The sequence below is a fragment of the Oryctolagus cuniculus genome, chromosome 2 (assembly GCF_964237555.1).
Source record: "Oryctolagus cuniculus chromosome 2, mOryCun1.1, whole genome shotgun sequence".
Taxonomy (NCBI): Eukaryota; Metazoa; Chordata; class Mammalia; order Lagomorpha; family Leporidae; genus Oryctolagus; species Oryctolagus cuniculus.
Window position 1 is genome coordinate 111,888,224 of NC_091433.1, and position 19,546 is coordinate 111,907,769.

At 42.6% G+C, this 19,546-nt stretch overlaps 1 protein-coding gene across 2 annotated transcripts in view; it reads right to left on the bottom strand.

Annotated features, from left to right (window-relative positions):
* NPHP1 (nephrocystin 1) overlaps positions 1 to 19,546 on the bottom strand; it is a 58,474-nt gene that overhangs the window by 30,323 nt on the left and 8,605 nt on the right. The window contains exons 3-11 of one of the 2 annotated variants that reach the window (XM_051836307.2): positions 18,611 to 18,671; positions 16,808 to 16,932; positions 10,600 to 10,852; positions 8,360 to 8,461; positions 4,971 to 5,077; positions 4,657 to 4,699; positions 3,590 to 3,674; positions 1,834 to 1,928; positions 148 to 276 (exon numbers count right to left, since the gene is read on the bottom strand). In XM_051836307.2, coding sequence (XP_051692267.1) covers positions 148 to 276; positions 1,834 to 1,928; positions 3,590 to 3,674; positions 4,657 to 4,699; positions 4,971 to 5,077; positions 8,360 to 8,461; positions 10,600 to 10,852; positions 16,808 to 16,932; positions 18,611 to 18,671 — 1,000 coding nt within the window. Of the gene's footprint in view, positions 1 to 147; positions 277 to 1,833; positions 1,929 to 3,589; positions 3,678 to 4,656; positions 4,700 to 4,970; positions 5,078 to 8,359; positions 8,462 to 10,599; positions 10,853 to 16,807; positions 16,933 to 18,610; positions 18,672 to 19,546 lie in introns of both variants that reach the window. The other variant, XM_008253984.4, reaches the window with a different exon arrangement.

Below are 19,546 nucleotides of genomic sequence, written 5' to 3' on the forward strand. Positions count from 1 at the left end.
TGTCACAGATGTATATGCGGAAAGAGACGGAGGGAGAGGGAGGGGCAGACAGTGCATGGCTCCTGTAGCATACACTTGATAAGTGGCATTAACAAGACGTTTCCCACTATCGCGGCGTCAGGTGATCTAACCCCTCCGTAGGCGCACCTTACTGCCGTCAAAGACACAGAGGCGGACGTGTCTGCTGAGAACCTGGATGCTTGCTCCTGGAAGAGGAATCATTTTGCAGCTCCACAGCGTTAAGATCAATGAAACACGACTCGGCATGGATTTGATCTAAAAGAAAAGATAGTTGTAAAAAGTTTATCTGCGTGGCTCACAACACAAATCCATTTTCTAAAGTATCTTTCGTAAATACAGCTTCAGAAAACGTATGCAGAGCACACAAGGAGAGAGAGGAAACATTTTATACAAACAGGCGCCTGAGAAAATTTCGAGACTATTTAAAATCAAAGCTAGTTGTTGGAGGCAAATTTTTTACAAAGTTGTATTTGAAATATTTGTATTTTCCTTATTTTTTTTTTCTTAAAACTGTGATGAGAAGGGCAGTCAGCAGGACCAGCAACACGTGTGGTCTGAGCACAGCATCCCTGTGTTCCAGGCTCCAGCTCTCTCCTGCAGAACGCTCAGTGTCGAAGGCTGCCACAGCCTCACAACGGACGACGCCGGCATTAAAAGTATCTGCCTAGCTCCTTCCTCTGAATCCAAGCCGTTATCTGTACTGGTCCTCGCATGCTTACATAGATTTCTGACAGAAAAGAACTGTCTGATGTGATTATCCAGATCTACTTCACAGGTTCATTCAGTCTATGAAAAAATGGGTGCCAATATTCTGTTTTTCTTTCTCCAGAATATTTACAGTTAATTTAACTTTGCATTCTGCTTTATTGTCAGGAGGCTTTTCATTCAAATAACTTACATTGTTGTAAAACATAAGATAACATCTAATGGTCTGTTACCTTTTTAATTTAAGAATTAGAACCAAATATTTAGTCCTCTGGGCACAGATCTGTAAAATCAAATGCCATTTCTTCAAGTACCATACACTGAACAGATGAATACAACATGTCTGTTGACTGTGTAATTAATACGGAGAAGATTTCAGGCAATACTCAAGTTGAGAGGGAAAAGGGCACCAGGCTTCTATACCAGCTTCCCCCACCAAACCTGAGCACACCGTCCCCGGGCTCTTCCCTGGAGGCTGTGGGGAAGGGAGGCAGACAAAGCAGGAGGCAGACAGGACAGGGAGTGGTGAGCTCCAATGAAGTGGACATCCACTAAGAAGGAGGCGAACAGAGCATTTCTACTGCAGATACGGGTTCCAGGGACCCTGTACCCTTAGCACACCCAGAAGTTTGTGCTGGTGAAGTCCTGCCAACGCCCTCATTCACACGTAAGTAAAACAATCACACTACCGCTACTATTGATGATGAGCCTGGTTAACATTTTCCGCGTTCTTATCACATCCTAGGCACTGTTCTAAGCTGTTCAGACACACATATGATGGAATTCTCACAACTTTGCAGGAAGTATTATCATTATTTCTTTTGCACACATGAAGAGACTGAGGAAAATAATTATTAGAATAGAAATATATTATATCCTTTGTAGCAATGGGAGAGGAAAGCAAAGGAGAAGACTAACAAGATAAAGTCAAGAAAATAAGTCCAGCTTTTGTCTGGGCTATGAAAATATTACTGTTTGAAAATTACAACACAGAAAGTTTTTGTTTTGTTTTCCATGTCGCATTAATCAATGGCCATGTTACTTGCACATGTGCAAACAGGCTAAAATCTGGGACAGCTAGAACTCCACGGATTCAACTACACTTACAGTGCCTGCTTTAGCATCCCACATCAGGTCTCTGAAGGCCAGCTGTGATGGTGTGAGCTCTGGCTGTAGGAAGTAACTTGCTCGAAATTGATTCCCTGCAAAAACAAATTTTTCTCTTTTAAAAAAAGGAAAGAAATTCAAACCCCCAAATCCATAATGTTATGCTACCGACTCAGGAAACAGGCATTTCCAAAATCCCATGCTGTTCACTACAAACTTACTCTCCAAGACAGATGCATTGGTCTATATCTCTACATGAAACAATACAAAACTTAAAGCTGTAAACATATAAAAGGTCATCTTAAAGTAGCTTTAAGAAAGATCTTAAAGACTTTTAGACACGTATCATGCCCCATGATGGAAACGATTCACCCAAATATTCTTGTAAAATGTAAAAATTTATAAGCATTTTTGAGAGATTTTAGGAAAAAAACACATAATCATTGGTTTCAGTTCTAAATACAAAGCATTTTTAAAAAGATTTATTTTATTTATATGAAAGGCAGAGTTAGAGAGAGGGAGAGACAGAGAGAAAGAGAGATCTTCTACCCACTGGTTCACTCCCCAATTGGCCACAACGACTAGGGCTGGGTCAGACAGAAGCAAGGAGCCAGGAACTTATCCCAGGTCTCTCAGGTGGGTACAGGAGCCCAAGCACTTGGGTCATCCTCTGTTACCTTCCCAGTCCCATTAGCAGGGAGCGGGACTGGAGGTGGAGCAGCTGGGACTCAAACTGGGGCCCATATGGGATGCTGGCGCTGCAGGCATTGGCTTAACCCACTATGCTACAATGTTGGCCCCAAAAATAATGTTTATACTCTTATTCCATAATAGTCATGATGGATACTTATTACAAAATCATTTATTCATTCAATAAATAATTTTTAAGTCCCTGGTTGTGCCAGGTACTATGGCAGGAGCCAGAGATACAACAATGAGTCAGTGAGATATGTCCTCGTTAGCTCACAGTAGGGAAACAGGTTTTCAAAACTTAGAGATAATAAATTACACATAAAACAACTATAAGCTGACTTAGAGCTACTAAAGGTGTTCAAGGGGATGGGAGTAGGGTAACTTTCATTACTCAAGGAAGGCGAAATTTACCCTGAGACACAAAGGCTGAGAAGAACCTGGGCACTTTAGGGGAGAACTGGGAAGAACTTCCCAGCAGAGGCAACCTCAAGGCAGCCTTTCTAAGGATAACAACTCCAAGCATGATAAAGAATCAGAAATGATGAAGAGGAGCAGAGAGAGAAGCTTGGACTAGCATGCGACAGCATTGTGGGGGCAGATTCATGCAAGTGGAAGATACAGATTGAATGTCCCTTTATCCAAAATGCTTGGGACCAGAAGTGGTTCAGATTTGGGATTTTTCTTTTTTTTTAAGTTCGGAATATTTTCATTGACTTTACCAATTGAGCATCCCTGTTCTGAAAATATGAGATCTGAGATGATCCAAACTCTGAAACTTTTTAAGTACCATGTCAACCTCAAAAAGTTTGCAGTTTCGGAGCATTTGAGATTTCACGTTAAGGGATTGGAGCAATGAGCCCATAAGGGAGAAGCAGGTGGGGGCCTATGGAAGATATAGGAAGGGGCTGGAATCCAGAGAGCCCGTCCACAGACTGGCCCAGGGAGGCCTGTGGAAGCATGGGAAGAAGAGGAGCACGGAGCAGGTGTGGGAGTCACACCTCCAGCCTGGTTGGGCTGTGACGGAGACACTGGACGTGAACCAGTGCGAACAGACACGTGTTACCTTCCTCCAGAAGCTGGGAGAGTGTGGAAGGCCTGAATCCGGATGGGATAGCGCCCATTGTGGTCAACACATCAACAGTGTTGATCTGCTGAGAGAGTAAAAACAAAATCAATTTGCTTGCTTTCATTCCTGCTTCCTCACTCTGTACTCTGTCTTTAACAGGACAGCAACTACAACCAACAATGGAAAACACAAATTACAAACATCAGTAGAAGAATACTGCAATTTAACCCCAAACTTCTGAGAGGATGCTACTGAATCCGGGCTTTTCTCAAGGATCTCAGCCCTAAGCAGTGCCCCACGTGCAGAGCTGCGAGGTACAGACCAGCCGTCTCAAGGACATCCTTTAACCAAGTGTACCTCCTCATGTCCTGCTCCGTCCTGCATTGTCATTGGACGGATGAGCTAAGATCAGCAACTGGTACGCACCGAGGAATGAATGGACTTTTTGTCTAAAAGTGTGTGTGCCCGAGCGCATGTGCACACGGGTACACACACACACACACAAACACACACAGAGCATATCATTCTAAGTATTAAGTAGAATAAAATGTCATGAAAGACATTTATTAAACTATTAATGGTGATTACTTACGAGTGTGGGGGAGGAGTTTCATTGTTATGGGACTTTTTTTAAATTAAAGCATTATAAATAATTTCTTACTTGTCTGAGTTTTTCAGAATTTTTCAAATAATAACCAAATTTACCAGTAGTGTTTACCCACAAGGTAGAAAATTCTAGTAAGGATCAACGGGACCATTCCCAAGCTCTCAAACCATACCATGAATGAGACTGTCCTCTTACGTGAAAGTACAGAACTAAGAGAAACGTTACTTGGCACCCAGGCTTACTAAACCAGAAACACTCGTCTTACGCTCTACACAAGGCACATCCTACACCGTGCTGAAGATCCACTGCTGTCTCCCACAGTCTCCATCCCACTTTGAACTTAAACTCAATCAGAACTATTACTAGCAAAACATTACTAAGACTGCATGTGTCCGTTTGTCGAATCTATCATAAGGCTTCAACAGGGCATGTCATTAATCAGATGAGCGACACCAACCTCTGAGATAGCTTTCCGAACAGCAGTCCAATGGGAATCCGTTCTGGGAGACAGAATAGCAAGGTGAATGCAGGGTCAGGTTAGCCACTCATCAAAACTATCCTCTGAAAACCCAACAGCTTCTAGACGAAACCAGCATAGAACTAAACGCATCAAAAATAATTTAAAAACTGAATGAGTAATGATCTTTAAACAAACAATAACAATGTAAAGTTCTCCAGGTCCAAGTTGTCTCCCTTTCAAGAAGTGCTTGGATTGTCACAGTAGCAAAATGCGGTTTCCTAAGCCTGCCCCGCCTCCTGACAGCGCTGTACCTTTGCTTAACTTCTGCTCCAGCTGCTGTTTCCTCCACCACCTCCACGTCATCCTCACTGCCCTCCTCACTTGATTCTTGCTCTTCTTCTTCCTCGTTACTACAGGGCTGAAAAATCGTGGAACACAATTATTAAATAATGCAAAAAGTCAACCAATAAAAATACCAGTAGTTTCAGAAAAAACTCAGGCACATATGGGCAGTAAGTATAATGGGTTTATCAAAAATCAGCAGGCAAAATATGCTCACTGCATGGCTAAAAACTTAACTATTTGAAAAAAAAGACAAGGATCAGACCACAAATTTAATAAAATTAAATTCCAGAAGGAATCTATTCAGATTTAAAAGAAAAAATAAAAGGAATACAAAATCACTAGAAGAAAATAATCTTGAGATTGCGAAGCTCTTTCTAATTAGGATACCAAATAAAAAATCATAAATGGAAATTCTGTCAGATTTAGCCACATAAAAATATAACTAGAGCTGAAAGTCAACAATGAAGGTATCTAACACAAATTTCTAAGGACTCATATCCTTATTGTTAAAATATTACAGCTCTTGGGTCTGTGCTGTGGTGTAGTGGGTGAAGCTGCCACTGCAGTGCTGGCATCCCACATGGGCTCCAGTTCGAGTCCTGGCTGCTCCACTTCCGATCCAGCTCTGCTATGGCTTGGGCCCCTGCACTTGTGTGGGAGACCTGGAAGAATCTCCTGGCTCCTGGCTTTGGCCTGACCCAGGCCTTTGCAGCCATCTGGGGAATGAATTGGCAGACAGAAGATCGTGTTCTCTCTCTGTAATTCTGACTTTCAAAAAAAAAAAAAAATTAACAGTCAAAAAGTTAAAAAGATTGATGGCAGGCATCACTGGCAAATGTGTAGGAAACAAGCACCCTCAGATGAAGGGGTGGGAGTACAAATCGCCCTCACTTTTCTGAACAGCAAACTGGCAAAATAAATCAAAATACAGCAATGAGTTTAAACTTATGATGTGAGTTTATCTGACGGAACACCTGGGCAAGCCCACAAAGATGGCTGCCAGAATCATCCCCACACAGGTCCCGGCACCATTCTTCAGCTCTTCTTTTCCTGCTGAATTCCCAGTATTGGCAGTAAGCCAGCCACGTTTCCCAACCCTTCCTTGTGGCTAGGTGTTGCCAAGGAAGAAATGCTGGTCAAGGAGATGTAACTGGAAGTTTTTTGTGTAATTTCCAAAAAAACTTTTTTAAAAAAGTAGCAGCGTATGCCTTGACTCCTTCCCGTTTTCTTTTTTGCTGCCTGGAATCACTGACAGATTTTAAGCAACTGGCTTAGAACTGAAGTGCTAACTGCCTGGCATCGCACCACAGAGAGATGAGATAGGGCCTTTCCCAGAGATCTACGCGTCTACCTTATAGAAGCCACTTTGCAGGGGATCTTGGTAACATAACTGACAGGGATCCTTTGCAACATAACTGGTAGTGATTATGGGTAGCAAACAACCTAAATGTCCACTGAAAATGAGAAATGCTGCAGACGCGCCCTGTGCAATATGGTGAGCCCTCAACTCACGCTGTTACTGAGCTAGAAATTACTCCAAATTGCGATGTGCTGAAAAGTAAAACACAGTGAGTTTTGAACTTAATATAAAAAAGAGAATAAATTAGTTCAACATTTGAAAAATACAGAGCTTGTGTTAAAATATTTTTGGTACACTGAATAATAGAAAACATAGCTTAAAATAATTCTACCTATTTTCTTTCAATGTGTGTATTTTCTTTTTTTGTGTGTAATGAAAAATATATTTGGTGTTTGTCCCTAGGTATAGAACAGAGCTCCTAAAACCCACAGGATTTCCTGACTTGACAGATGTGTGTTTTCTGATTCATCACAAGTTTATTCTAATGAGGATAGTGGGCCTCTGGACAGCTTCAGGATGGGGGCTGACTGCCAAAGGAACCAACTCTGGGACTGGAAGCTGGAACGCTCAGGGGCTAGCGTTAAGTCACTGCCTGCAACACAGGCATCCAATACAAGCTCTGGTTCTGGCCATTCCAATTCCAACCCAGCTTCCTGCTACTGCATCTGGGAAAGCAGAAGATGGCCCAAGTACTTGGGCCCAGGCTACCCACTTGGGAGACCTGGATGAAAGAGCTATCTCCCACTCTATTTCTCTGTAATTCTGCCTTTCAAACAAATAATTAAATCTTAAACAAGCAAACAAACAAAAATAGAACTTTCAGCCCCATCTTAAAATTGTTGGGGAGGAAAGAAATGCTGAAGACTTAGTTAACCACCAGTGGAATACAATGAATGAAATCTCCATAAAAACCTCTAAATGATGGGGATTTGGGAGCTTCTAGGTTGGTGAACAAATCAAGGGGTAGGAGTGGTGGCCCGCATAACCCCTCCCCACGAATATCTCACCCTATGCATCTCCTCCGTTCGCCTGCTCCTGAGCTGCGTCCTTTATAGAACAAACTGGCAAGTACAGCTGTCCCTCTGTATCCATGGGAGACTACATCCAGGACCCCCCACAGATACCAAAGCCTATGGATGCTCAAGTCCCTTCTATCAAGTGGTGCAGTAGATACAGCTTTTTTCCTGAATATTTTCTGTCCGTGTTGGTTGAATTTATGGATGCAGAAGGCTGAGAGCAGCCCTGAGTTCTGTTAAATTGCTCTGGTGAATTATCAGATCTCTGAGGAGGGGGTGTGGGAACCCCTGAACTGGTGCTCAGTTAATCAGAAGCGTGGGTGGCTCTTGGGGCCTGTGAGTGGCATCTAAGTTGGGAAAGTCTTGTGGATACGTGCGCTTAACCTGCGGAGTCTGTGCTAACTCCGGGAGTTAGTGTCAGCATCAGACTGAATTGTAGGGTGCCCAGGTAGTGAACTGATATGGGAAATGACACATATGCAGTGCCAGACAAAAACCACAGACTTGGTGTCAGAAGTGGTGGGAAAAACATTTCAATGTCGTACTGCTAAACTGAAAATTCCACATATGGTTTGCATTCTGCTTCTAGAGGACAGTGTTGAACTAGACAGATACGTACATTTCCTGTCATGGAAAATGACCGTATCACATTATGAAATAAGAAAACAACAGGCTACTCATGCATGGCCAGTGTGTTCACGGTCTAGAAGGGATTCGTGCATCTGTGGAGGTCCACACTGTGGTTCTGCTTTACAGTGAACGACAAGCACCGCTCAGAGTTCAGATCCGCGCTAAAGGCACCGTCACTGTGAGAACACTCTAGGGCCTACACACAGATGTGCCCTTCACAGGACCCTGGGACCACTAATACACAACCAAGTCAAGTCATTCACGAATCTGCTGATCAGAGAGCACAACACGCTTCACTGAAGATGAAAAGGCCTGCAGGAGAACAGGAGAGAGTAAATGAGGGACCGACCTCCAGGTAGGTTCTGGGAACGAGGCCCTCGTTTCCGCTGGCGTTCCTGGCTACCCACCAACCATCAGGCTTCTCTTCTATTATACGAAGGATTTCTCCTTTCTTAAAGCAAAACAAAGGAAAAATCATAAAATTCAGTAACCATGATGTTTCATTGCTGGTGCTTCAAATATATAACCTGGAAAAGGTAGTTCTCCCTTGATACATTATTTATTTTGATGTTTATCAAAAGCTTCCCTATCACACTACCCCTAAATGCATGTGATTATAAATGTTGGCTATAAACACATCATTCCTTGTGGTTTCTTCACATACATTCGATCCCTATATTCAAATGGGAACAATTTATCACAATATTTTCACAGCCCCATACTTATTCCAGCAATTTAATTCTGGTATAAAATACTTTTGTATTTTTCAATCTCTTTTGATGTCTTTCAGAAGCAGCATATAAATCTTAAAAAAAAATGAATGAAAGTTAAACTTGATTTTGAAGCAAAAGTAGTATTTACCTAACATAATTACCCACCTAATTTACCAGATACATTTTGAATAACACCTGTCTATTTCTAAAAATATCTGTCTTTGGGGGCCGGTGCCGTGGCTCACTTGGTTAATCCTCCACCTGCAGCGTCGTCATCCCATATGGCGCCAGTTCTAGTCCTGGTTGCTCCTCTTCCAGTCCAGCTCTCTGCTGATAGCTCAAGTGCTTGGGCCCCTGCACCTGCATGGGAGACCAGGAGGAAGCACCTGGCTCCTGGCTTCAAATCAGTGCAGCGCTGGCTGTAGTGGCCATTTAGGGGGTGAACCAATGGAAGGAAGACCTTTCTCTGTCTCTTTCTCACTGTCCATAACTCTACCTGTCAAATAAAAAAATTATCTATCTTTGAAGAACAAAGAATTTCTACTATGGAAGACATTAAAAAGCACTTTTTAAAAAATACAAATTATGGGCCGGTGCTGTGGCATAGCAGGTAAAGTGCTGCCAGCGGTGGTGGCATCCCACATGCACACCAGTATGAGTCCCAGCTACTCCACTTCTGATCCAGCTCTCTGCTATGGCCTGGAAGAGCAGAAGATGGCCCAAGGCCTTGGGCTCTAGCACTCGCATGGGAGACCTGGAGGAAGCTCCTGGCTCCTGGCTTCAGATCGGCCCAGCTCCAGCCAATGTGGCCAAGTGGGGAGTGAACCAGTGGATGGAAGCCCCCCCCCCCACCTCTCCTTCTCTCTGTGAATCTCTGACTTTCAAATAAATAAATAAATCTTTAAAAATATATGTATAAATTATTATCTAATATTGATATTATCTTCCAGGAGAATTTTAATTTAAAAACTCTGAGAACTAAACCACCTAATTAGCTATACAATATTCTTGTGTATTTTATTAGTAATCAGCTATTAAACTTTGAAATTTAATAAATATAAGGACCAAGATTCATATATTCATCAAAATTTCTCTGGCACACTTCTGTAATGGAAAACACATCTCAAACCCCTTCAAGAAACTGTGATGTCAGAGCAGTGGCTAAGCGGCCAGCTAAGATGCCGGCATCCTATATCAGAGTGCCCGAGTCCCATTCCCGGCTCTGGCTCCTGACTCCAGTTTTCTGTTAGCAAGGATCCTGGGAGGCAGCAGAGACAGATAAAGAAACTGCAGTCCTGCCACCCACATTAGAGACCTGGACTGAGCTCCCAGCTCCTGGCTTCCGCACAGCCCAGCCTGGCTGCTGTGGACATCTGGGGAGTGTTCCAGCAGATGGGAGTGCTTTCTCTCTGCCTTTCTGCCTCTCCAAAAAACCCCACCACTTTATTCTTCCATCTCATCTGCCACTTATGGATGGATGAACTAAGCAAGCATGAATACAAGCTCTTTTTACAACTGAGTCAAAGGGAAGAACTGTTACTTAGCAGCATAAAGTGTTTCCTTCTATTTTGTACACTGCCTAACTAATCTGAATAAATTTACACATGACATCAAAAATAAATGATAAATTTTACCTCTAAATTAGGAGTTACCAACCTTAAAGCTATTTTCAAAAATTATTAGAAGTAACCTAGTAATAGAATTTCATATTACAGCTGCCTATACATCCTAATTATTACTTATTTTATTTGAACAGATTGAGTCCCTAAAAATTTACTATCAGAAATATGTAATACAAGTGTACAGGTGGAGCTTTCTCGTTCTGTTAGATATGCACACTGATCTTTAGGCTAAGCTCCTGTCTCATTGTGCCTACCTTAAATGCGAGGTCCCCAACTTGCTGAGCAGTAAAATCCCCAACAGCGATGCACTCTTTACTTGTTGCCTGTTTGGGAGACTCATTTTCTTGTTTCTTTCCCTCTTCCTCCTCTGATTCTTCTTCTTCCTCACCACTTTCTTCACTTTCTTCTTCTTCCTCTTCCTCTTCTTCCTCTTCCTCTTCTTCCTCTTCCTCTTCTTCCTCTTCCTCAGAACTGTCATCTTCCTCTCTCTCTGTAAGTGCCCCAATTCTACAAAAACATTTCCATGACTAAGATCACTTGAAATAATATACAAGAACAGATCAATTGTGAGTATAACTTCTATACACGCAAGGACTGTTCCATTTTTGGAACTGGCAAATAAAATAAATAAGCAGGAAGTAAACTAATGGTTTCCATCACCTAGCTAAGTTTATGCAATGTAAGAGACTGAGTGTGGAGAAGGAGCTAACGTACCTGAGTAAGGTATGTGAGATGGCAGTGTTTGCACTGGACTGGACTCAGTGCAGGAGAGACTTGTATTCATGTCCCAGGTTCACCCACTGAGCAAACACTGCTTCATCATCATTATGGAGGGCTTGCCTTGGGTTCTGGGCTTAAATGCTGCTTCTATTTCCTACTCATTGATTTGACCTTGCGTAGGTTTCCTTCAGCCTCTCTCTCATTGGTAAGGATAGAAGCTGCCTCCTAAGGTTGTCATGAAGATTAGATGAGTTACAATTTGCAAAGTGTATAGAACAGTGCCTGCTCAAGTCAGTGCTCCATAAAAGTCAGTTATGATGATGATAGCAATGTTGTATGTCAGGTTCTGCATCAGACACAGTGGGCAAGTAGGTAAACCAGAAAAAACTCCTTGTCCTCAAGCTTACAGTGAGACAATCTAGGAAACGGATAATCACAGAGTTCAATAGCTACTACGGTATGGGCATTCACAGGATACTAAGGCATCGCAAGAGAAGGAAACCCTGAAACCAGGCTGCACAAAACAGGTCAGAAAAGATAAAATTGGGGCCAGCGCTGTCGCGTAGCAGGTAAAGCCGCCCGCCTGCAGTGCTGGCATCCCATTTGGGTGCCGGTTCAAGTCCTGACTGCTCCACTTCCAATCCAACTCTCTGCTATGGCCTGGGAAAGCGAGAGAAGACGGCCCAAGAGCTTGGGTCCCTTCACCCATGTGGGAGAACGGGAAGAAGCTCCTGGCTCCTGGTTTCAGATCGGCTAAGCGTTGGTCGTTGTGGCCATTTGGGGAGTGACCCAGCGGATGGAAGACCTTTCTCTCTCTCTCTCTCTCTCTGCCTCTCTGTAACTCTGCCTTTGAAATAAATAAAAAATAAATCTTAAAAAAAAGGCTTGGGCTGGCGCCGCGGCTCACTAAGCTAATCCTCCGCCTGTGGTGCCAGCACCCCGGGTTCTAGTCCCGGTTGGGGTGCCGGATTCTGTCCTGGTTGCTCCTCTTCCAGTCCAGCTCTCTGCTGTGGCCCGGGAGTGCAGTGGAGGATGGCCCAAGTGCTTGGGCCCTGCACCCGCATGGGAGACCAGGAGAAGCACCTGGCTCCTGGCTTTGGATTAGTGCAGTATGCTGGCCACAGCAACCATTAGGGGGTGAACCAACGGAAAAGGAAGACTTTTCTCTCTGTCTCTCTCTCTCTCTCACTGTCTAACTCTGCCTGTCCAAAAAAAAAAAAAAAAAAAAAAAAGGCTTAAAATTAGGTCTTGAGAGTTGAGTTGAAATTAACAGGCAAAGGGGACCAGAAATGGGGGGATGGAAAGCAGCAAGGAGGGACAAAGTTAGGAAACTTCCAGCAGCTCTAGAATGGTAGAGCAAGGCTTAGGGGAAAAAGTCAGAGACAGGGCTGAAAACAGGCGGGCAGAATGCAGCCCGTGTGAGTTTCTCCTTAAGCTTGTCCCTAAAACCCATGTGGGGAAGGGTATGATACGATCTGATCTTCAGAAAGGTGACTAGGCTACAAGGCAGGAACACCCTGGAAGGAGGGCTAAAGGGGAAGATGGCTGTCAAAAGAGAGACAGCACAACAGTAAAAACAAAGAAAATGGCACTGGTGATGGAGAGAAAGGAGGCGAGAAAGACAATGGTGAAAAACAGCACCAACTTGGGTAGGTCACTAACCAAGTCTGAGCTTTATTCGTTCAACAGTCATCTCTATGTGACAGATAATACATGTTTGGGTCATATGAACAAAATATACAGTGAACAAAATGGAGACCTTTGCCCTCCCAAATCTTATGCTAGAAAATCTTACCTTTAAAATGGGGATTACAGTACTAGACTAGCGCAAATGAACACTGCTAACTTTATAATAAACTAGCCAAATGCACAGTATTTTCTGATATAAAGAGGAAAATTGGGTTCACGTTGTCTAAGATAGTTTTTAGGACACTCTCAATACCATGCTTACCTACTGTACCCTCATGGGAGACCTGAATTGGATTCCCAGTCTCCAGCTTCCACCTGGCCCAGACCCAGCTGTCGCAGGCACTTAGGGAATGAACTAGTGGATGGGAACTCTCTGTCTCTCAAATAAATACATTCTTTAAAGTGCATAGAAAATACACATTAACATTATTCCATTTGTCTAGAAAGTTTTTAAAGCCCTCTCGCATTTTGGAGTTCTTTTAAATCTAATCTGACCAGCTCTTTAACTGAGGTGTTACTGCACTTCCACTTAACTATTCAAATGGCTTCATTCAAATCATCTTATTATTTACTTTCTAGTATCTCATCTGTTCTTCTGTTTCTCCTTTCTTGCCTGTTTTTAGGTTAAGTTTTTCCAGGTATTCCATTTTATTGCTTATGTTGTTTTCCTAGTTATACTTGTTTTGTTAGTGATTACCATATGCACCTCTGACTTACAGTATAATCTAGACAAACATTACATTTCACCAAAAATGAAAGAACTTTAAGACATTACCATTCCATTTACCCTGTGGGTCCGTTGTAGTCTGCTGTGCTATTGCTGCCTATTTTTACTTCCACGTATAGTTAATCCTCATCATTTGTAGTTTCCATATTTGTGAATTTACCAGCTGATTAAAATTCACATGCACTCGCAGTGCTTCTGTGTGTGTTTGTGGCCATGCGCAGGCAGTGACAATTAGAGCGGCCTCACGCACAAGGCCAACATTCTGCTCTGTGTCACCTTTCACACTGGACACACGCGTCCTTTTCCCAGTCTATGTAGTGGGGTCTTTCGCATTTTTGTGGTTTGTTTTTTTTTTTTTTTGTGAATTTTGCAGTTGAAAATGGCTCCCAGACACAGTGCTGAAGCGCTATGTAGTGCCCCTAAACACAAGAAGGCCACAATGTGCGGGCGTCACAGAGAAAATGCGTGTTGTCAGGGAAGATGCCACGGTGTGGGCAGGGAGGGCGGCAATACTGAGCTGAAAATATCCATATTACCTCGATGGCTTTAAAGAAAACACACACACAGCAAGCCTGTGTATTAGTCGACAAAAATGTGACCACTGGCTCACAGGAATCTTAAATCTGTATTTCCCTTAGGAGTAAAGGTTTAGTATGTACTACATCAGTGCCTGTGGTAACTCTGTAGAACGTAACAACTGCAAATAATGAAAACAGACTGTATGTTATAACCCCCCAAACAGCTTTGCTTTACACATCTGTGCCTTAAAGACATCTAGGACAGCGAGAAGTCAAAGGCTTTAATACCGAGCACAGAGCAGAGCTCTTCATCGCTTCCTGCAGATCCGAGTTCCATGTGGCATCAGTTCCTTCCACCGTGAAGAATTTCTCTTCCTGCAGGTGGGTTGGCAAATTTGCTCAGCTTTACGTCTAGAAATTTCTTTACTTCACTTTAACTATGAAAGATACTTTTGGTGGACACAGAATTCTGGATTCATGGATTTTTTTTCTTTCAACCTTTCCAAGATGTTCCTGCACCTTCTTCTGACCTGTATTTTTCCTAATGAAGTGCCAACTTCAATTCTGTTGTCTGCATAGGTTTCCTTTTTTCCCTGGCGACTTTTACGATTTCCTATTTTTCGTTGGTTGTCAGCAGTTTGGTTATATTATTGTTTTCTTCATCTTAATTCTGTTTGGGGTCCCTGGAATTCTTGGATCAGCGAATAGATAGCTCTCTTTGTTTTCAATTTTAAAATGTTTTCAGTGATTGTCTCTTTAAGTATTTGTTGTGCTCCAGCTCTCTCTCCTTTTCTTCGGGGACTTCAATTACAGGTCTGTTATAACCTTTGACCGTGTCCCACATCTCTTTCATTCTATCTTGCTCTTTCCATTCTTTTTCTCTTACATTCTATCTTGCTCTTTCCATTCTTTTTCAACTTGAAAAAAATTAATTTGTCTTTGAGATAACTGTTTCCTTCCTCTCTCATATCTACTTTTTGGTAAACCAAATTTCACATCCTATATTGCCTTAGTCTCAAAATTTTCATCTTGTTCTTTATTAGTTTCTATTTCTCAGCTTAGGATTCCTCTCTATTCATCTAATTCGTCCATATTTTCCTATAATTTCTTTAACATATTGAAAATTGTTTGCTAATTCTCATATTTAGATCATCTGTTTTTACTGCCTTTTTTCCTTTTAATTATAAGATACTTTTCCAACTTTTCAAATCTATAGATTGAATCAGATTTAGGAAGGTCTTTGTTGTTATTTCAACAAATACTGTATTTTTCAGTTGTAGAATGTACATTTGATTATTTTTCTACATTTGAATTCTCTTAAGATACTCCATTTTTTCCCCATTTCATCACTTTTTCTCCTATTTTCTTTACCATATTAATTATATTACTGAGAAGTTCTTGTCAGTGAACTCCACTATCTGAATCAGATCTGGGTCTATTAGTGTTCATTACTGATCATTTCTTCCCTCCCCTTTTTTGTATATCTAGTAATTTCTTGTAATTCCTGGATACTGTGATAGACACATAACTGGACACAGACTTCACAGTGAGGCCCCTTTCTCTAAAGCTGAAATGTTTCGTGTCACAGTTTCACTGCCGAGCTCCTAGTACGGTCTGCGTTTAGGCTCCTTTGGAGATGTACTTCAGTTTTGCCTTCATTCCTGGATTATGGATGTCACTCTCAGGGTGACATTCCTTACTCCTAGGGCCTGGGTCTTCTGGATCCACACTAAATACAGAAGCACTCACCAAGGTCTTGCTAGCTAGTTACAAACTCCAGCGTTACAGAATCTGTTAAGCTCTCAGTCTCTCAGCAACCATTTTCTGCTAGACCTCCTCGGTCACGCCCTGTGACCCAGGAGTCCATTTCTGGAGTTGTCTCTCTGCAACTCCCCTCTGTCTACAAGTCCCACTGGACTCAGCAACTCCAGAATGTGGCTGCCTCCTTGGTCCAGTGAGAGAGCTGTGCTTGCTTGGCATCCACATTCTTGCTCCATTGCCCACAAATGATCCCCGCAGAGAAAGTCTGGGGGAAAACAGAACTCACCTCATGTGTCATCCTGTCCCTAGGGTGCCTGCCTTGCTCGGCTGATGTGCAATGCCTCCGAACAGCTGTTTTGTATGCTTTGTCCAGACTGTACAGCTGTTTATGGTGGGGAGGCAAATCCACTCTGCTCTTCTCAGGACTGGAAATCACAGGCAATTCTGGAATCTTTGCACGCATATTCTTTAGTATTTTTCCCCAGGTACAGTGTACAAGTTGGGGAACAGCATTTAGAGAATCTGAATAATTGATTTTTTCTTTTACTTCCCCCAAATTATAAATCTTTGCAATTGGCACAAATTATTATTAAGATTTTCTCCAGAAGAAAAACAATCCTTCAATTTTTTAAAGCACATTAAAGAAAGAAAGAACTATGCAAGTAGGCAATCATTATCATTTTCCTTTTATATATCAACACGGACATTAAAAGCACTATCCATATTTTCTAATATTTCTTTCATTATCTTCTCAGATGTGTTTTGTTTCCCCAAGTGGATTAATTATCTGCTTCCTAAGCTGAAAGTTCTGTCACTGGACAAATTCAGAAGAGACACTCTGATATAGTAAAAGCGACTCATATACTGCAGGGAAATAACTTACACTTCTTGACATCTCTCATGGGTTCTAAAGCATTCTATTACACAAACTACAAGGCAAGAAATAAGTGTTGGTTGATTACACTGTTACTGTCATTTGTTTCTTTGCTGAATCAAATATAACTGTATTGACACAATATCTGAAGGACAGGAAGGAAGAGGGCATACTCAGTTCTACTCTCTTTACTTATGGTCACAGCGAGCTCCTGCAGTTGGTGGGTGAGCTTATCCAAAAGACTGTGCTCCTCTTCTTTCCTCTGGTTATAGCTGCCGACAGGCGAAAGTTCATCAGCCTATGAGAGAATATAGGCCTAATCACTAGGAAGTTAATTTCAGCTTCCTATTATTTCAAAGTAACAAAAACTCCAGTAAGTGCTATAAAACAAAAGTACCATCTACTTTAGGGAAATAAGTAATTAAAAGGAACAGAGATTCTTGACTTGTAATGCAAAACAAACGAAAAAATAAAACTGTACCACTTGCTTTTGGTTTGTTTTGCTTTCTTGCTAAGTATTGCAGACGCTCTAGAGTCAGTGGGGAATAGGTTCTGACAGAAGAGACACAATGACAGGCGTCAACCCCAAATGCTGCCAGACTGGCAGTCAGACATGGCAATTCCACCTTCGAGAGCCTCTGCTTCCTCTTCTGTGCATATGAATAATCAGGTTTTAAATATAGGGCCAATCTGACTCAAGCTGGAAAGTTCTGTGTCACTGGAGAAATTCAGGAGTGCCCAGATATGCAAGAATAAGCATTCATATACTGGCAGGGATAGGATTTTTCAGGTGCCTTTCATTCTAAACACTTTGTGGGCCTCTCTGGCCTGGCTTTGGACATCAGCTGGGCATGGGCTCGATTTAAAACAAACAAGGGCTGGCGCTGTGGCATAGCATATAAAGTCATTGCTTGCCACACCAGCAACTCGCTGTTTCGAGTCCCAGATGCTCCACTTCCGATCTAGTTTCCTGCTAATGTGCCTGGGAAAGCAGTAGAAGATGGCCCAGGTGCTTGGGCCCCTGCATCCATGTGGGAGACCTGGGTGGAACTCTTGGCTCCTGGCTTTGGCCTGGCTCCACCCTGGTCATTGTAGCCAATTGGGGAATGAACCAGCAGATGGAAGATCTCCCTCTCTCTCTCTCTCTCTCTCTCTCTCTGTCTCTCTTTCTCATTGTAACTCTGACTTTTAAATAAATAAATAAATCTTTAATAAACCAACCAACCAAACCCAAAGACCCAAATTTATCCAAGGGTAAATTCTCATTCCCCCTTTTTCTGCACAGTCACTGATATTACAGCTTCCACCTGACACAAAAGACTTCTTTGCCACTTACCCTCAGGGACAGATGACATTAAAATAAAAAGAATTTTAGACTGTAGAACATATAACTTATACAATGCAAAAATAAAAATAGGGGTGGGTGTTGAGGTGCAGAGAGGGTTAGGCCACCACTTGGGATGCCTGCATCCCAAATCAGAGAGCCTGGGATCCAGGCCCCACCTCCCTTCTAATTCAGCTTCCTGCTAATGTGCACCCTGGGAGGCAGCAGATGCAGCTACAAACACGTGGGTCCCTGCCACCATGTGTGAGGCCCGGATGGGAGTTCCTGGCTCCTAGCTTTGGCCTGGTCCAGTACCAGCTATTGCAAGCATTTGGGAAGTGAAACAGCAATAGATCTCTCTCTCTCTCTCTCTCTGCCACTTTTTTGAATAAATAAAATAAATAAACAAAATTTAAAAAAATAATAAAGATAGCCCCTTCCGGGTTTTCCGAGTCCTTGGTCCTGGGCCAGCTCATCAAACTCAACTGTCTTCAGGATTGGAGCCCTGGCTTTCCTGCTAGTAAGCCTGCTGAGCAGCTCCGTGCTGGCTGCAGCGGACTTGATCGCTAACACGAACCCAGCAACTTTCCCTCTTGGTGGGAACATTGTATGAACAGTAATTCTTCAGAATGTGATTAACCATAATACTTACTTTGCTTAATTTTTGAAGAGTGCTTTTATTTTCATCTATTGCCTGTTTCAACTGGATACATCTAAATTTTTAAAAAGAAAGAAAATATATTACTTTTTCTAGAGTAGAGCCAGAGAGCTACTTTATAAAATCACTCATAGTCTCTGAGCAGGCAAGGCCATCATCTATAGCTACTCTATGAAGGCTGTTGGAGAATTCACACACGAGTGCTACCGCACTCATTAGCTTACATGACCCTCATAGCCAAGCTCTACGGCACCCAGACTGACAGCCAAGGTTCACAGACCCACAGTGGCTCTGGGCATCGGTTTTCTATCTCTAAAACACAGGAAAACACTGGCTTTTCGAATGTTTCTCCAGTTTGAAAATTCCATAAACCCAGGAACTAGCCACAGAGACTCAATTAATACCAGCTAAAGGGCTGCATGCCACGTCTAATGGTAACCAGTCGAGAAGCACCACCTCACTGGAGCCTCGAGCCACCCTCACTCCTGTTCAGGGCTGGTAGAGCCAGCCAGCGGTGCAGGCCGCTTAGGACCCTGCAGCCGGCCCCTCCCCTCTACAGTACACGCCCCTTCTGAACTTGTTCCTGTCCATTCAGGGTTCAGCATTTTAATGATTCCACAGAGAGTTCAAATGAGAAGTACAACCAAATATGAGCTACAGCTAATGATGAGACATTTTTGTAAAACATCAAATGCTTTTTCAGTATTTGGAGCCCTGGCTTTATTTTTAAGTTTCTTTTTTTTTTTTTTTAATGCTGTATGAGTTTCATCTTTTTTTTTTCTGTCTTACAGATGTGAATGAGATGAACTAGAGCAACGAAAGGGGGCAGAAAAAGAGAAGAGGACACATGGAACTGTGGCCGACGCCAATTACCTACCCCAGCCCTCCCCCGTCTTTCCTCTTTGGGGCCCCCACCAACGACACCTATGT